The 17,795-nt window shown below is 24.3% G+C and overlaps 10 protein-coding genes across 10 annotated transcripts in view, besides 1 other annotated feature; 6 read left to right on the plus strand and 4 right to left on the minus strand.

Moving 5' to 3' along the window:
* EHI_068530 (uncharacterized protein) overlaps positions 1 to 1,899 on the minus strand; it is a gene marked incomplete at both ends in the record, with an annotated part of 2,786 nt that extends 887 nt beyond the window's left edge. Inside the window, one exon of the mRNA XM_649077.2 lies at positions 4 to 1,899. Coding sequence (XP_654169.2) covers positions 4 to 1,899 — 1,896 coding nt within the window. The remainder of the gene's footprint in view (positions 1 to 3) is intronic.
* Positions 1,900 to 3,110: 1,211 nt separating this feature from the next.
* On the minus strand, positions 3,111 to 6,059 carry EHI_068540 (uncharacterized protein; the record flags this gene model as incomplete). The annotated part of the gene is made up of 1 exon (XM_649078.1): positions 3,111 to 6,059. The coding sequence occupies one exon, from the start codon at positions 6,057 to 6,059 to the stop codon at positions 3,111 to 3,113; it is 2,949 nt and encodes a 982-aa protein (XP_654170.1).
* Positions 6,060 to 6,107: 48 nt separating this feature from the next.
* Positions 6,108 to 6,774: a repeat region.
* An 86-nt stretch (positions 6,775 to 6,860) lies between these two features.
* EHI_068550 (uncharacterized protein) lies at positions 6,861 to 9,043 on the plus strand (the record flags this gene model as incomplete). The annotated part of the gene is made up of 2 exons (XM_649079.1): positions 6,861 to 8,705; positions 8,774 to 9,043. 2 exons carry the CDS (start codon positions 6,861 to 6,863, stop codon positions 9,041 to 9,043), a joined length of 2,115 nt encoding a protein of 704 aa, XP_654171.1.
* A 402-nt stretch (positions 9,044 to 9,445) lies between these two features.
* EHI_068560 (metallo-beta-lactamase family protein) lies at positions 9,446 to 10,099 on the plus strand (the record flags this gene model as incomplete). Its single annotated transcript, XM_649080.1, has 1 exon — positions 9,446 to 10,099. One exon carries the CDS (start codon positions 9,446 to 9,448, stop codon positions 10,097 to 10,099), a length of 654 nt encoding a protein of 217 aa, XP_654172.1.
* An 86-nt stretch (positions 10,100 to 10,185) lies between these two features.
* On the minus strand, positions 10,186 to 10,720 carry EHI_068570 (uncharacterized protein; the record flags this gene model as incomplete). The annotated part of the gene is made up of 2 exons (XM_649081.1): positions 10,186 to 10,581; positions 10,637 to 10,720. 2 exons carry the CDS (start codon positions 10,718 to 10,720, stop codon positions 10,186 to 10,188), a joined length of 480 nt encoding a protein of 159 aa, XP_654173.1.
* Positions 10,721 to 10,955: 235 nt separating this feature from the next.
* EHI_068580 (U6 snRNA-associated Sm-like protein LSm2, putative) lies at positions 10,956 to 11,202 on the plus strand (the record flags this gene model as incomplete). The annotated part of the gene is made up of 2 exons (XM_649082.2): positions 10,956 to 11,012; positions 11,071 to 11,202. The coding sequence occupies 2 exons, from the start codon at positions 10,956 to 10,958 to the stop codon at positions 11,200 to 11,202; spliced, it is 189 nt and encodes a 62-aa protein (XP_654174.2).
* A 661-nt stretch (positions 11,203 to 11,863) lies between these two features.
* On the plus strand, positions 11,864 to 12,935 carry EHI_068590 (UDP-galactose transporter-related protein 1, putative; the record flags this gene model as incomplete). The annotated part of the gene is made up of 2 exons (XM_649083.2): positions 11,864 to 11,970; positions 12,035 to 12,935. 2 exons carry the CDS (start codon positions 11,864 to 11,866, stop codon positions 12,933 to 12,935), a joined length of 1,008 nt encoding a protein of 335 aa, XP_654175.2.
* Positions 12,936 to 13,090: 155 nt separating this feature from the next.
* On the plus strand, positions 13,091 to 14,494 carry EHI_068600 (protein kinase, putative; the record flags this gene model as incomplete). The annotated part of the gene is made up of 1 exon (XM_651902.1): positions 13,091 to 14,494. The coding sequence occupies one exon, from the start codon at positions 13,091 to 13,093 to the stop codon at positions 14,492 to 14,494; it is 1,404 nt and encodes a 467-aa protein (XP_656994.1).
* A 1,044-nt stretch (positions 14,495 to 15,538) lies between these two features.
* EHI_068610 (uncharacterized protein) lies at positions 15,539 to 15,805 on the plus strand (the record flags this gene model as incomplete). The annotated part of the gene is made up of 1 exon (XM_001913383.1): positions 15,539 to 15,805. One exon carries the CDS (start codon positions 15,539 to 15,541, stop codon positions 15,803 to 15,805), a length of 267 nt encoding a protein of 88 aa, XP_001913418.1.
* Positions 15,806 to 16,134: 329 nt separating this feature from the next.
* Positions 16,135 to 17,548, minus strand: EHI_068620 (uncharacterized protein; the record flags this gene model as incomplete). Its single annotated transcript, XM_645420.2, has 2 exons — positions 16,135 to 17,197; positions 17,244 to 17,548. The coding sequence occupies 2 exons, from the start codon at positions 17,546 to 17,548 to the stop codon at positions 16,135 to 16,137; spliced, it is 1,368 nt and encodes a 455-aa protein (XP_650512.2).
* Between the last annotated feature and the right edge of the window lie 247 nt (positions 17,549 to 17,795).

A 17,795-nucleotide genomic window follows, 5' to 3' on the forward strand; every position in this document is an offset into this window, starting at 1 on the left:
TACTGAAATAACAAAGTCTGGAGTTAACATGTTTACAATATACACAAAATGTTCTTCATTCTCTTCATAATATACTTGAATCCAATGAATTGCTTCTTCATTATTATCAGAATCTAAAACTACTTCCATCCATCCACAAATGTCTTGTGCCAATTTTTGTGTTTCTTCATCAAGACATGAAATATCATAAACAAATCTATCAGGTTCTTCATTATCATGAATAAATTCAGTTGGTGTTTCAAATTTAGAAACAACCTCATCTATAGAAAAGAATGTGTCAATATCTAATCTTTTTCGTATACTTTGTGCTAAATTAATTAATAATACAGCAAGTTCTAATTGAGTTTGTGTTCCAATCAAACTAACAGCTCCATTTGAATGAATTAACATTGGTCCAAGAACAACAGCAATATTTCCTATTCCCATTTGATTAACATCTTTATATTGAATAATAGCTTCAGCAAGATTTAATATGATACATAATGTATATTTGTCTTTCTTATTTAATTTTTCAATTATTTCCATTAATACTTCTTCTCGTTTATTCTCTTCATTTTTTAGTATTTCTTCTGCTATTTGTAAATCAAATAATCCGACTGTTGCTTCTCGTAAATAACTTTTTAATACACCAACAACATTATGAACATCATTTACCCCATGATTCATTTCATCAAGAAATCCAGTTGAATGTTTAATAACTTTCTCTATTAATTTTTTAATATATTCATTATTTCCTGATATTCTGAAAATTCCTTCTACTTCTATTCCATGCATATAAATCCATCTACAAAGATCATAAACTACTTGTGGGTCTGCTTGTTCTTTTCCTTTCTTTTCTTCTTTTTTCTTTTCTGTTTCAAATTCAAATATAATTTTTTTTGCACATTTCCTTCCTCTTTTTGATACATATATATATGCCTTGTTATTTGTTGCAATTGCACCTATATCCTCTTCTTGATTTACAACCTCTCCATTACTTTGATAGACAACAACATCATCATGTAGTCCTTCTTTAATACTTATCATAGTTTTTTCAATAACTTCTCTAACTTTCATTTGAGATGCTACTTTAAATGTTTTGTTATATGTTTGTAACAAAAACCCAATTTCAACAGTAACTTCAATATTTTTCTTTTCTTTTTTAATACTTATTTCACTACTCCTTCTTTTTTCTCTTCTTTCCATAGTACAAACAGTTTTTCTTTTCCAAATATCATTTTTATGTCTTTCTTCTGCATGTTGTTCTTTGTCAATTACTTCCTTCTTCTTTTTAGTGTCTTTTACTTTCTTTTCTTCTTTACTTTCTTTTCTTGGTGATAATTTTTCTTTCAGTGATTTCGGTCTTTCTTTACTCCCTTCTTTTCTTTTAGTTTTTTCTTCATTTTCTTTTTGACTAGAGCTGTCAATAATATCATCTCCGTGGTGCTCAATAATGAGTTCTTGTGAGTCTATCTCTTCACTTTTCTTTGTAATAATCTCAGATTTACTTTGTTTCAACATTTTTTGTTTCTTATTTTTCTTAAACACTTTTCTTTTTGGGTTTTCCTCTTCTTCTTCTCCTCCTTCTTTTTTCTTATCTTTATGACTTTTTTTTGGTGATTCTGATACCGTTGTTTTTTCGTTTGTTTTTCGTTTGAACATGAATGAAAGCAACCTCTCTTTACTGACCCTCTTTTCTTTGTCTTTTCCTTCCTGGTTTATTTCTTCTTTTTCATCATTCTCTTCTACTTCATTATTACTACTGGAACTTCTTGTTTTCTTTTTACCTGAACTTTTTTCTTTTGAAGGTAATCTTTTAACCACTTCATCTGTTTTCTTTTCTTCACTTTCCAATGGTGGGGTTGAGGTTCTGTTTGTTTGGTTCTCAAGTATTTCTGGTGTTTTCTCAATGTCACTCATGGAATTGTTCAAAAGTTCTTTTCGATTTCATTTGAAAAAACTACTTTGCACCTTTGTTCCAACTAAATTCCATTTTATTTTATTACAAATTTATTTTTATCAATAACACAATCACAAAATGAAAAACAAACACCAAAATTTAAAAAAAAAGTACTTAATCTTTATATAAACAAGTAAAGAAATATAAAAAATGGGGGGTTTTTCTTAGAAGGGTTATGTATGTCACATACTTCCTTCTTCTTTTTTGTAAGTCTTAATTTAGGTCAACTTGTCATATAATTTTTATATTCTTTTAGTTAATAACACAAGAGATTTTCTAGTTATGTTAAATAAATAGTAGGTGTTTATTCTTTATTTCTAGTTAGTCTAATGAGTTGTTTAAATAATATTTATTCAAAATGATGTTATTTTTCAATTAAATAAATATTTGGTTTTATTATCATTTTTAGTAATCAACATTATTAAATCAAAAAAGTAAAGATGGTTTTTATCTATTTAAAAAAGAAATAATGAATGTATCAAATATATTAAAACCTGAATTTAATGATTATAAAATGCTAAGAATATAAAATATTATTTAAAAATAATAAAGACACAATAATAATACCAATTTATGGTAATAACCAACAATGGAATTGAGATATATGTTGAACTAAAAAAATAAAAATGAATTATTTAATAAACATAAATACGAATATGTAATAATATGAAGTATTTTCAATTTCATTAAATAGTATTAACATATATTTATAATTAATACTAATCTTCAAACTTTTCTTTATTAGTCAATATTAAAGTATAATATAGAGTATTAATTTAATTATGATTAATTTTCAACTTAGTAAATAATACTCTGTTTCTTATTATTCTACATGTTTAAGTATTAATACAATTTTATTGTTTTGTTTTTTAATTCTTATTTTATCACTTAAATGAAGGTAAATTAATAATAATATAAAATATACTATATTTTATTACAAATATGTTATATATTAATTATGAATATGAAATTTTTATTAAAATTATCAATATATTATATTAATGTATTGTGGAATGGAATAGTTTTATAGTTAATAGCTAAGATTATAATAATATGTTTAATCAAGATATTTTACTCAAAGTCGGTGTCTAATTTATTTTTGTATTAAAAATGAAAAAATAAAATTTCTTATAAAAATAAAATTATAATTATTTTGGTTTTATAAAACATATTATTCAATAAATTCTGTACTAATAGAAGAAATAGGAGCTATTAATGTGAGAGAATGGTCGTAAATATTTAATGGAATTTGGTCACTCCAAATTCCTTCTTCAAATGAATATTTCCAATATATAGGTGGAAGAGTTTGTTCTCCATAGTTTAGAAACACACAAGTCATAAGAACTTCTTTTTCTTTCCAACTATTTATTTCCAATTCAGAGCCAATAGAACCATACCAAAATGAATTAGTAACAATTTTTTCAAATTGACTATAATAAGAAATTCTATTTAATGAAGACTCTCCAAAAAGAGAAATTTTTATTGGGTAATTTGTTGTATTATAGAAATGAATCTTTACTTCAATAGGTTCCATTAAATTAACTTCTTTTTCATATTCAAATTCTACAAAATGACCAATAAAAATTGAATGTAAAGAGGCTAAAAGTGTTGAATGTTTTGTTAATTGACCAGCTTTAGATTTAGATAATAATGAGTTATAAGTAAAATGATAAGGGTAAGTTTGATTATTTCTATGAAGAACTGCTGGAATGAAGTCAATAAAAGTTACATTTATAGAGTCTTTATATTGCCAAATTAATGAACAAATATTATCGATAACTTCTTTTAGCATCATTGGATATTCATTTTTAACATATTGAATAGCCAATTCATTAATTATATTATTTTGTTGAAAGTCATGTTGAATTTCATTTGAAAATTGATCAATACTAATAGTTTCATTTAATAACTCATTTGATGAAAATGAATGAACTCCAATAATAATACTTGTTTCATCTTTTTTAATACAATTTAATTTATTCCAAGACTTAGATAATAAGGAAATATTTTTTATTTTTATTTTTTCTTTTAGTTGATTTTGTTTTAATCCAAATTTAATTTGTGTTTCTTTAACATTTCTTATTCTTCCAAGTAATTGAGATTGAATAAATAATGGAGAAGATACATTATAATTAATGTGTTCAATAAAACATTCTTCTTCATTAATTTTAAATTTTAATATTAATGAACTATTTTCTTTTATAACTCTATGAATAATTTCAAGAGACTTAACTTCTTCATTTTTAATTTTTCCAATATTAAATATTTTACAATCATCTTTTTTAGTACCACCATAAATTCCATACTGAGGACTTATTTCAATAGAAATAAAATCTACACTTTGTTCAATAATATTTTTAATATTAATTTTTGTTGTTATTAATTCTCCATTAAATACATCTTTTTTAGTATTTAATTCAATACAAATAGGTATTTTAAATGATCTTACTTTAATTTTATATGCTTCTGAAAACGCTAACTTAAATTTAAATCCATACATTCCAACATTAATTCCATGAATTAAATATTCTCCTTCTTTAGGCATAGTAAATTGTAAAGTAACTTCTTTAGATTTTTTTTCTTCAATAAATACATTTTTTATTTCATCTGCCCCTTCAACATCAATTTTAATTGTATTTAAATGAATTGGAAAAGATTCATTATTTTGTATAACTAGAACTATTGAACTTTTTTCTCCAACAACAATTTCTTTTTGTATTTCTTTTAGTTGAATATCAATTGGATTGTATAATGAAAGTTTTTGTGTATAACGTAGTCTACAATCACATGCAAAAATAAAGAATGAAATAGAATTAATGTCTTTAATTTCATTTACCATTTCTTCTACTAAACATTTAGAAGTAATTAAAGATGGAATTATTAAATCTTTTTTACTATAATAAATACATCTTCCAGTACAAATACATCTAATACTTCCTAATCTTTCATTTGCAAGAAAATATTTATTTGCTGCTTCCATAAATGAAAGAGTTGCTTTTCTAGGTGAATTATCAATCATTCTCATTGCTATTTGTTCATTTATAAGAGCAGAAAATAATGGAGATAATTCTTTCATATGTTTAACTCGAATCATATGTCTTTCCCATTCTTTTCCTTTAATCATTGCACCAAAATTCATTCCAATTCTTCTTGCAATTAAGTAATCACTTTCAATTAAACTTTCACTATTTTTTGAATTAGAATAAAAATAATCAAATGCTTCTCTCATTTCATTTATAAATGGACTTCCTTTCATATATAATGAATATCCAATCATTTCTTTACATCCTTTAACTTGTCTTATATTATCAAGATATTCAGGTAATGCTTTTAAATATTCTTCAATTGCATTATCATATTTTCCAATACTAAAATATAAATCACCAATTTGTTGATGAATATTTTCAAATGTCTTAGACTTTTCTTTTTCTAATTCAAATTCATTTTTATCAGTAAATATTTCTCTCATAATTCCTCTAATTCCACTTCTGCCAATAATTAAATCATCTAATCTTTTAATTTCATTTTGAACAATTTCATATGAATATTCAACTAATTTTTGTCTTGCATCACAAATAGATTTTTTATCATTAGAATTAATACAAATGGTATATTTCCATTGACTTCTAAATTCAATTTTTCTTTGTGTAAAACAAACATAAATCTTTTCACTTTTTTCTCCATTTAAATGTTTTAATTGTTCAACATCTGTAGAAAGTCCTGCTAATGCACTAACAACATCTCCATTACAATCATTATCACTACATGCAATTACAACACAAATAGGTTTTCCAAAATTATTTGTTGGTTCTGAAACAATTTCAACAGTTGAAGCCCATCTATAAATACAATACCAATCACTAACTATTTTACAATCTTCTGTTAAATATGATGATTTTTGTTTTTTTGATATGTCTGGAAATAATGATGTTAATATCACTGGCTTATCTTCTGTTCCAATTAAACAAATAGTTTCTAATGGACTTAATAATTTATTAATAGGATCTTTAATTTCTAGCTGAACAGTTCTACTTGTTAAAAAAGAGATTCTAGGAGCAAAACCATATCTAATAAGCTTCTTACCAATTCTCAGATCTTCTTCAAAGATACTTTTTTTCATAGAATTTTTAGTTTTCTTTTTTAGTTTCTTTTTAATTTTTAATAAAGCAGATTCGAAGATGGCACGTCAGAGACATCACATGAAACCCTAAAATAATCCCATGCTTCGAATCTCCCAGTTATCGTCTGGTCATGACGTGCCTTTGGTGAGATAATATCTATTCAACACTAACTGTTTATTATTATTAATATTTATTAGAAGTGATTATTATAAAAGATTATTATTTATTAACGTGTATTGTTATTCATTGAGGTGTATTGTTCTTCATTAACGTGTATTGTTATTCATTATTAATTATAAGGATTATTATTTACTAAGGAGGTATTATGTATTAAGAATTATCATTTATTAAAGAAGACGCATATATAATTGATATTGTTGCACAAAAATTAAACATAATGATATTATCAAGGAATAGGGTTTCTTTAAGGGGTGTCGAAGGTAAAAGGAGATGAGCTATAACAGTAAGTTATGGATATACTCTCCTTAAAACAACAATATAGAGAATGAGAAATATTATATTACTCATTAAAATCAAAATAAAAGTCAGGCAGCAACTTAAATGAGGAACCATTTAAGTCGAGCATGCTTGCAAAAACTTTATTTCAATAGAAATAAAGCGTGTTGAAGAAACTGATTCGCTCACTTCTCGACATGATGAAAAAACCTAAAAAATAAGGTTAATCATAATTGATTCCTTTTTTTTTTTTTTGTTTCTTTTTAATTTTTAATAAAGCTGAACAAAGAGGATTAAAAAAAAACAACATTTAAACCTAACTTCTTTTTTTGAATTTCAATAAAATGTTAGGAAATAACTTCATACATAATATTCAAGAAATTATTACAAATGATATACCTGTACATTTTGTTAATTTTGAGTATTGTGCACGTGCAATGAAAATGACATATCCAATTGAGTTAGGGATTTGTACATATAAAATGAGTGAATTTAAATTATTAGGAGAGTTTCATCAATTAATATATTGTGATATTAGTGAATTTATTAATAAGAAACAATTAACGAATCATCATGGATTAGATAGTAAAAGTCAATTTTTAAGAAAAGATTATAAAAATATTGTAAATGAATTAATGAAATATTTAAAATCTTTTAGTAATAACATTTATTGTATTGTAAAAAGAAAAGAAATTAGAAATCCAAGTTATGAATGTTTTGTTAAACTTTTTCAATTAGCAAATGAACAATTTAAAAATTTTAAATTTATTAAAGAAAGTGAATTTCTTTATTTATTATGTTCTTTTTATAATAAATCAATAGAAAATCCATTTTCATTATTAATGTCAGTTTCTACAAGAATTGGGACAATTGAAAAATGTCAAATTCATAAAGAAATAATGTCAAAGGGATGTGCTCTTGATTCAGTTAAATTAAGTGCAACTTCAATTTTTGTTATTATGAAGAATTTGAAAATTTCATTTAAAGAAATAGACCAATTACCTATTTTAGTATTTATTAACAAAAATTATGAAAAAGAACATTTTGTATCACCTCCTCTTCATTCTAAATCAAAAGAAGAAATTATAAAAGAAAGAGCAATAAGAAAACAACAAAAAAAATTAAAACAAGAGTCTAAAATATTAAAACAAGAAGAACATTATGAACAACAAATTATAAAAGAGAAACAAAATTTTATAATTAAAACAAATGAAAAACAAATTGAAAATGAAGAAAATGAATTTAAACAAAATGAATTTAAGTCAATTGCTCTTAATCTTTTTAAAGAAATAAATATTTTTGAATTTCCTATTCATTTCTTTGATTTTGAATTTTCTTCTTCAAAGACAGATGGTATTATTCCACTTGAACTAGGTATTTCAACTTATTATTTAAAAGAAAATAAAGAAATTAATTTTTATCATACATTAATTAAACCAAGTCATTATAATACTTCATTTGAAAGAGCTGTTGGAGTTCATGGAATTGACTTACATATGAATTATACTCAAAGTTATTCTGAAATAATAGAAGGTTTAACAAATTATTTAAATTCATTTAAAGGAAAGAAGTTATTAGTTTTAAAAGATGAAACTATTGGAGGAGATGTTTTATGTTTTAATAATTTATTTGGATATATCCAACAGTCAATTCCAAATGATTATATATTTACAACACATCATTTTTTATTAGAATATATAGCAACTATGAAAGGATTTGATAATACTAAAGCCAAAGAATGTGGAATTTTGATGAATGATGTTTATAAACAATTAAAAATTTGTGATAAATGTACATATCATCAGTTATTAGCTGATAGATATCATTGTGGTTTACAAGATGCTAGACATACAGCATTAGCAATATTAATAATATTAAAAGATATTGGTTATGAAATAAAAAATAATGATAAATTTCCATTTTGTGTGGTTCATAAAAACACAAATTTCTCCTTTAATAAAAACAGATTTATTTTTGTTGATACAAGTGCAACTGATGATAGAAGAATTATTGAACTTTGTCTTTCTTCAGTTAAAATAAATAATCAAAATGAATTAGTTGTTGATAAACAATATTTTACTCATTTTAATTTCTCAAATAAAATTCAAACCAAAGAAGAAAAACCTAAAGAAATAATTAACACTCTCAATTCATTTTTATCCCAAGACCCTCAAACAGTAATTGTTCCAGTTTGTATTTTTTTTTTTTGATTTGTAATTAAATTTAAATAAGTTCAAATAAATAATTTATCATTTAGATTAGTTTTAATTCTCCTAAAATTATTGAATTTCTTAATTATAGACAATTCCCTCTTTTAGCATTTACAGATTTTATGTCTTTATTTGTAAAACATTTTAATCCAAAAAAGAAATCTACTGGTTTATTATCTAAAGCAAAAAAACAATGTTCAAAATATTTACATGTTCTTCAATGTCCTTCTCATCCAAAAGAATTAGACAATTGTTGTTTTGTAACATCAACAAATATATTATTTTCCTTACAATATTTAACAACACATTTGAATTAATTTTATCTCAATACTTATTAATCATTTTTAATTTAAAAAAACTTTTTGAAAATTATATAATATTTAAGTTAAATTAAATTATCCAAATTTTCCATTCATTAGAGTCTTTAAAACAATTTCTTAAATATCTTTTAAAAAGATATGAATAGTTCTTATTATTAATTAGAAAAATATCTTTCATTCATTTGAATTTTTATTTTTTTTTTTTAAGTTAATTGAAAATAGTTTTAATGAAATGTATTTTTATTGCATTATGTTTCGTTACTTATTATCTTTCAATTTTTATTTTTCTGTTAGTTTTTTCATAATAACAGTAAATATGAAATATTAAAATTTGGTTATTTTAACTAAAAAAATTTTAAAAAGAACTATAAAAAAATTTTAACATATCAATTACAAATAATGGCTAAATTAAATTCATTAATTTATTCATGCTTACCAACTGGAATCATTCAAGCTAATTGTTGTATTCTTGGAAATCCTGAAACAGGAAATTATATTGTAACAGATGTTGGAGGAGATGCTGATCGTGTTATTTCAAGAGCAAAGTCAATTGGATTAAAGAAGTGTGTTGGTGTTTATTTCACTCATGGACATTTTGATCATGTGTCAGGAGCAAAAAAAATTAAAGAATTAACTGGTGCACCATTATGTTTACACGAAAAAGACATTGAATTATATAAGAATTTACCAATGCAATGTGATTACTTTGGCGTTCCTGAAGTGAATAATTTACCACCAATTGATGTAATACTTAAAGGTGGAGATGAAATTAATCTTGATGGACATAAAGGTGTTGTATTACATACACCAGGACATTCTCCTGGTTCTTGTTCATTTTATTTTAAAGATGAAGAGATAGTAATTAATGGAGATACTCTTTTTGCTGGATCATATGGAAGAACTGATCTATGGGGAGGTAGTTTTGCTCAATTAAAAGCATCAATTAAAAATGTATTATTTTCACTACCATTAAACACTATTGTTGTTACTGGTCATGGGTCAAATACTACAATACGAGAAGCAAAAAAATCTAATATGATCTGTTTTGCTTAATTGATAATTACTTTTTTTAATTTACTATTAAATATAAGAAATTTATAATAAAAATAATAATATTTTAACTGATTTAAGAAAATCAATTAATAACGTGTTTTAAATTTCATTTTTTGCTTCTTTCCTTTTTCTTGAGAATTTCCTTGAGCTGCATTTAAATTTGGCATTGCATTAGACATTTGAACAACAAGATAAATGGTATATCCAATGACTAATATATATAAGTACATTGCAAAGAAAGAGAAAGAACTCAAAAACTGAATGATTGAAGAGAAATAAAGAATGTCATGGATATAATCCATTAATCCTTCTGCTGATAAGTCTGATCCACAATCAATTAATTCTCCATTCTCATACAATGGCCTACTTATAGAGAATGTATAAATTAATGGAATACATTGGAATAATGCGTTAATAATAAATACGAAATATGCTGTTCCTGTTAATGTTCCTTTAAGGAATCGATAAAACACAAAGAAGAACTAAATTATAAGTTATATTTTTATAAAGAATGAAAGTATGTTATTAAATACAAACAATAGAAAGAAAAACAAAAGCAAATGAGATGAGTAATTTTTGCTTATTTCTAACTACAGTTTTCTTCTGAGACTGATTTGCCATTAAATTTTTTAGTTTCTTTTTTTCTTGTTTTTTTTAATCATTTAATAAAAAAGAACTCATTAAAATTAGTTCAATATGGTTTGATTTTAATACCTCTTTTTTAATATCTCTTTTTGTTATACAATTAATGTTTTAGTTATTTTATTCATTCTTTAAAACGCTAATTGGAAAAGAAGTTGTTGTAGAATTAAAAAATGATGTAATAATAACAGGAACATTGATTGCTGTAGACCAAATGTTAAATATTAAGTTGAATAATTTAAAATGTGACGCAACATTATTCCCTCAAATAGTTTGGTAAATTCTTATTTTAACTTACCTTTTTTTGCAAATTAATATTGAAAATATAGCAAACAATGACTGATTGTTTTATTCGAGGAAATACTATACGGTATGTTAGTATGGCAGAAAATAACATTGATGTTCAATTGCTTCATGATGCTACTCTCTTAGAATTAAATGAAATTAAAAGTAAACAATAACTCATTTTTTAATAATAATTATTTATTTTATTTTGCTATTAACAGTATGTTATTAGTCATTCTCGAGTATGAATAATAGAGACAACTTCTATTTTAATACTGAATTAGTTGGTTTTATTTATTTTAATTTACTCTGTCAATATTTTATTTTTAAACTAGAGTCTTATTATATTGTTTTGCCTTTTTTATCAAAAAATATTCTTGAAATTGGAAGTTGAATATTCTTCTCATTAATATGACTTATCTTCAACAATCATTTTTTTTCATAATATATAAATCTAACACTTTATTTATTTTTGTTAAATTTGTGTTGAATTTATATATTTTATTATGTCAAAAAAGTTTGAAGGTTTATTTCTAATAGAAAAGGAAATTGTTCTTTTCAAATTGTTTAACCTCACAAAAAATAACTTTATCATTTTCAAACAATTTCCAATTCACATTTTTTAATTAATTAATAACTTGAATTTAAATCATTTTGCATAGATTATTTTCATCCTAGATGATATAAATTAATGGAATTTCATTTTACTAAATGCTTTTTAATTTTAATATAAAGGAATCTAAACTAAAAAAAAATAGAATTAACAAAAAAGGAAAAAGTTAATTAAAAATCTTAAAAAAAAAAAAGGAAAAGGAAAAGAATTAGTTAGTGTTAGAAATGACTATATCAACTATTCAATCTTATAAAACAAATGTCAATATATTAATAACTGCTATTTGTTTGGTTGTATCATTTCTTTCTGTTGGATTCTTTGCTGAATATTTGTTTGTTTATGTTGTGTAATTACAATAAATAAATGTAAAAGAAATTAATACATTCATCTATTAGAACAAAACACCAATTTGGTAAAGACAAGATTTTATTTACTGCAACTAGTGCATTAGTATTTCTTCAGGCAAGTTTCAGTACTCTTGGAGCATATGTCCTGATTAAAATAACAAAACAACACTTTGATATAAAAAACATTCCCCATAAAAGATTTGTTATTCAAAGTCAGGCATATTGTGGTGCAATGTTCTTTTCTAATAAATCATTGTTATATATTGATTATCCAACTCAAATTATTACCAAATTTTTTAAACCAATTACTGTTATGTTATTTAGTATTTTTTATACTAAAAAATATGAAATAAGACAGATTATATTCAGTATTATTACATTTAGTGGAATAGCTATGTTTATGTATGACAAATTTGCTAAATTAGATACTTCAAAATATTCAGATTTTTCATTCTTATTTGGACTAATACTAATTGTTACATCATTACTTTGTGATGGAATAGCATCAGCAGAAGAAGATATTATTGCTCATGACTATCAAGTACCATTATTCTATACAATGATGTATGCTAATTTTTATGCCATTCCATTATTTGCTATTATTTCAATAGTCACAGGAGATTTGCAACAAATGATAAGTATTATATCACAAGATATAGAATTTCTATTAATTATTATTTGCTATGTTTTTTGTTCCGTTTGTGGACAATACTTTATTTACAGGTTAATTACATTAGCTAATTCATTACTTCTTGTTGCAGTAACTAATACAAGAAAGATTGTAACAATGATTATTTCTGTTATTGTATTTAAACACCCAATCACAAAACTACAGATATTTGCTATTTTTATTGTTTTTGGCACATTATTCATTGACATTATGACAAGAAAACCACAACAAAAACAACCGCAACAACAAAGTTCAGAAAATACTAAGAAGAATAATTAAAACAAGTCTTTTCATTTTTGTTTTCTTTGACAAATTAAACTAACAAATTCGTTTAACAAGAATAATAACAAAAAAATAAACTTATAAAACAAAAAATATTAAAAAATAATAAATAAAAAAAGTTAAAAGAACTTTGAAAAAATGAAAAAAATAAAATGAGTATAACGCCATCTCAACACACACTTGATGCTAGTTTAGAAGCAAAGATGAAAATTGTTGCACAAAGAGAACAACAAACACAATATCTTGAAGAAAGAAAAAATAGAAAAGAAATATTAGAGAATTATCTAAAGAATTCAAATTTAAGTGAAAAAGATAAAAATGAATTGAGAGAGGAATTAAATGAAAAAGAAAGTGAGTATATGAGATTTATGAGAGCAAAATTATCACCTAAAGATTTTGAAACTATCAAAGTTATTGGAAGAGGTGGATTTGGAGAAGTTAAACTTGTTGTTAGAAAAGGATCAAATGAAGTATATGCCATGAAATTAATGAAAAAGAAAGATATGATTGAAAGAAAACAAATTGAACACGTTAGGGCTGAAAGAGATATATTGGCACAAACACATTTTACAAATGATTGGGTAGTTAAAATGTATTATTCATTTCAAGACGAAGAATATTTATATATTGTAATGGAATATTTAGGAGGAGGAGATATGATGTCATTATTAATTAAAGAAGATATCTTTACAGAGGAAATGGCAAGATTTTATATTGCAGAGTTATTCCTTGCTATAGACTCAATTCACAAACTGAGTTATATTCATAGAGATATTAAACCAGACAATATATTGATTGGATATGATGGTCATATTAAATTAACTGATTTTGGACTTTGTACTGGATTTCATAGAATTGATACTTCTATTACATTAAAAAGTCTTATTGAAAAAGCACAAAAAGAACAAATAAAAGTAGACCTTGGTGTAACTACTATGAAACAAATGCATGATTATAAACATCGTTCTCGTGATTTAGTATATTCTGTTGTAGGAACACCTGACTATACTGCACCAGAAGTATTTGAACGAGTAGGATATGGTAAAGAATGTGATTATTGGAGTATTGGATGTATTTTATTTGAAATGGTATGTGGATTTCCACCATTTTTAAGTGATGATGCAGTACAAACGTGTTTAAAGATTGTTAATTATCCAGAATCTTATAAATTTCCATCAAGATTAGATTTAAGTGATGAAGTTAAAGACCTTATTCATCATCTTATTTGTCCTGTCAATAAAAGATATAGTTCTATTGAAGAAATTAAAGCACATCCATTCTTTAAAGGATTTGATTTTAGTTGTGTTGAGAAAAATACACCTCCTTATCTTCCCAAACTAAGCTCTATGTTTGATACAAGTAATTTTGAAGACTTTGAAGAAGAAGAAAGTTTTGACGCTAAAATATCACCTCAAGATACAAAGAATCTTGCATTTGTTGGATATACATACAAAGGATTTTTAAATGTATGTAATCCAAATAAAAAGAAAGTTTCACACAGTGGTGTTACTTTAGAACAAATATTTACCTCACATGAAAATACTAAAACAAATTAATTCTTTTCTTTCATTTTTGAATTTTTAAAAATGAAATGATTTTTGACTATCAAATCAATTATTAATAATTATAATTAATATTTGTTTGCAATTAATTTATTTTATTTTCAAAATTATAAAATCTTTCCCAAAGTGGTGGTAATCCTTTGTGAAGAACAATTGGTGAACATCCATCTTTAGCATAACGAATAGAGTTTGAATTTGAAAATGAAAAGATTGCTGGTAATCCTGCAGGAAAACACATAAGCTGATCACATATTGTGTTTGATGTTTTACAATTAATTATTTCAAAACTTGTTATAATACTATTAATAAAGTGTTATGACTATTTATTAATAGTATTTGCGTATATTATCTTGGTGCACAATATAAAATACAATAAAAAATTGTAGAATAGAGTAATTCTTCATTGAAATGGAAAGTTCATTGCTATTTTCTTTTAGAATAAAATTTTTGGATATGTTTATGTATAAATCCACAAAATAACTTCCTTTTTAATAGTTTATTGAAGTGAAATTATGGTTTTCTGGTTGTTCATTACTTAACAACATCTGAGTTTTTCATAAAATTAATTTGTGTGTTGTGTAAGTTATATTTCTAACATAAAAATTGTTGTCATAAGTAAAAATGTTAATAAGTTTTTGTGGTGCAATACCAAGTTATGTCATAGAAATACCCCCCAGCTCTGATACTTCAATTTCTTGAGTAACAATTAAATGCTTCAGTAAAATAAATATTGAAAAAGGTGTTATGTTCATTCTTTTCATAACTCAATTTATAACACTTAAAAATCTATGAAGATAAAGAAAAAGAATAAACTCTGTTGGTTTTAAGAATATCTTTCTACTACTAGATAGAGACATTATATTGTCTAATGATGTTTTATTAGTGAATGGTTCTTGTTACACAAATAAGAAATAAATCAAAAAGATAAAGAATATAAGAAAATATGAATGAATTGATATTCAAACCATAATAAGAAAAGCCTATCAGTCAAAAGGATGAAAAAAAAACTACAAAAACAAGAAGTTCAAAGAAAAGGCAATGAACAAAGGATTTTTATCTAAGAAGAATTTTCATCCAGCCAAACTATCCAACCAAAAGAAAGTCTGGGAAGCTGAGAGACGTAAAGAAGAAGAGAGACATCAAATTGAAGTGCTAAAGAAAGAACGTCTTGAAGAGCTTGAACGAGAAGAAGAAGCAAAGAGGAATTGTCTATTAAAAGGAGAGAAGTATGTTGAGAGACTTAATTGGATGTATGAGGCACCAATAGGATTTGAAGAACAAGCAAAGGAAGAAGTTGTAAGATAAGAAGACAAAGAAGAAAAACAGAATGATAAAGAAGAAAGTCAAAAGAAAATAAGCAGAGACCCAATAGTTATGGCACAAGAAAGAAGGAAGGAAGAGATACAAAAAATCATGAAAAACCCAATGAAATTAAGAGAAATAGAAGAAAAGGAAATTAAACGACTAATTAACCGATGGGATATAGACAAGACACAACGAGAAAATATTCAAAAAAAGATTTGGATAACTAGTGAAAAAGGTAAAGTTGGAGAAGAAATTATTAGGAAACATGATGAATTATTTAAGTGGTGGAGAGAGATGAAAAGAGAACAACGGATGACAAGAAATAATAATTAATTCACTCTATTATACCCATTCTGAGGAATGTTATTACTCAAATTCTGTATTAAACTAGTAAATTCATTTAATACTTTTCCTTCAGCTAATTGTTCAATACAGTCAAATAACATAACTTCTCCTAATGATTTAATTAATGTTCCAATTAAACCAATCACTTGAGAAGAGCACATTAGTAATAATATTGTAAAATAAGAAACACTTCCACCATAATATATGAAGGAAAGAAGAAGAACAAGAGTCATGACTAATCCGCACATACTTGATTCAAAGATATTAATTAATTCTTTTAAATGTAATTCATCAAAAATACTACTCATTGAACTTTGTTTAATTTTTTCATTTAGTCCACATCTAGAATGAATATAAGTATGTCCATAATATCCGATAAATACAAAAGGTGAAATAGATGTTTGAGTTGAATTATTTTCTTCAATAAATTTTTTTAATTTCATTCCAATAAATGTTGTACCAATTGGTATCTTTATTAGTAATTTGCATAATGAAATTGCCATTGAAATAAAACTAGATTCAATAGCATATGATGCTGATCCTAAACGATATGAAAATGTTTTGATTAATGCTTCTATTGGATGAAGCCCTTTGTTTTCATGTAATTTATATGAAACAGTCGCTGAGAGGAACATTGTAATTATTGACTCAAAGATATAATAAAACATATTAGAAAATATCATTAATAAGACACTTGCAACAAAACCCATTGGTGGTGTAATGCCTGGATATCCTATTAGATTTAATGAAATGATACTATGAAATATTAACATAATAATAATTGTAAAGATAACAATCAACATAATTGTAGGAAGGATAATTAATATTGATGAGAAGAAAAAACTGAATGAGGTGTTATAAACAATAGATGTAATTGTCCAATTAAAGTTGAAATACCCCACTTTTTTATAAATTAAAGGAATAACAATAACAATAGTAAGAATTAATTCTAAAGGATGATGTGATAATCCATTATTCATTCCTAAATAAAAGAGTAATACAGGAAATATAATTGTTGGTATTATAACAGAAAGAACTAAATTTAAACTATTCAATAAATATCATTTTAGAATAAAATATATTAAACACAAACTAAGTAATTATTGTTGGTAAAATACGATAGAACAAAAGAGTTCCAATGAATAATAAAATAATTATAATTACTGAAACTATTAAAATATTGTAATGTACATAACTAAACAATTCTCCTGAAATCCATTGTTTTTGAGAAGTATTAACATACACATTTCTGGGGTCTTTAACAAAACCCATAACAGTAAATAAAGTAATCCATAACATAAGTAAAATAACTGTTGCTAATCCTTTTCTATCATTTAAACGATCAATTTTAAAATATGCTGATTTATCAAATGCTTCTTCTGGAATAGGAATTTCCATTAACTTTTATTAAATCAAAAATTTTTTTTAAGTTCTTTTCTTCCTAAAAAATTCCTTTTTACTTTTCTTGCTTCATTTTTATTTTTCTTTTCTCATTCAAAAGAATAATAAGATTGAATATTGCTTTATTAAAACATCATTTAGTCTTATTAACATGGTTTGTGGTACCAAACCTCTTTTGTTTCTCTTATATTGTCCTGAAGAGACAATTAAAACCCTTCATATCATTTTTCCTGTATAATCGGGA

Source organism: Entamoeba histolytica, genomic scaffold (genome assembly GCF_000208925.1).
Source record: "Entamoeba histolytica HM-1:IMSS scf_1104750517335 genomic scaffold, whole genome shotgun sequence".
NCBI lineage: Eukaryota > Evosea > Mastigamoebida > Endamoebidae > Entamoeba > Entamoeba histolytica.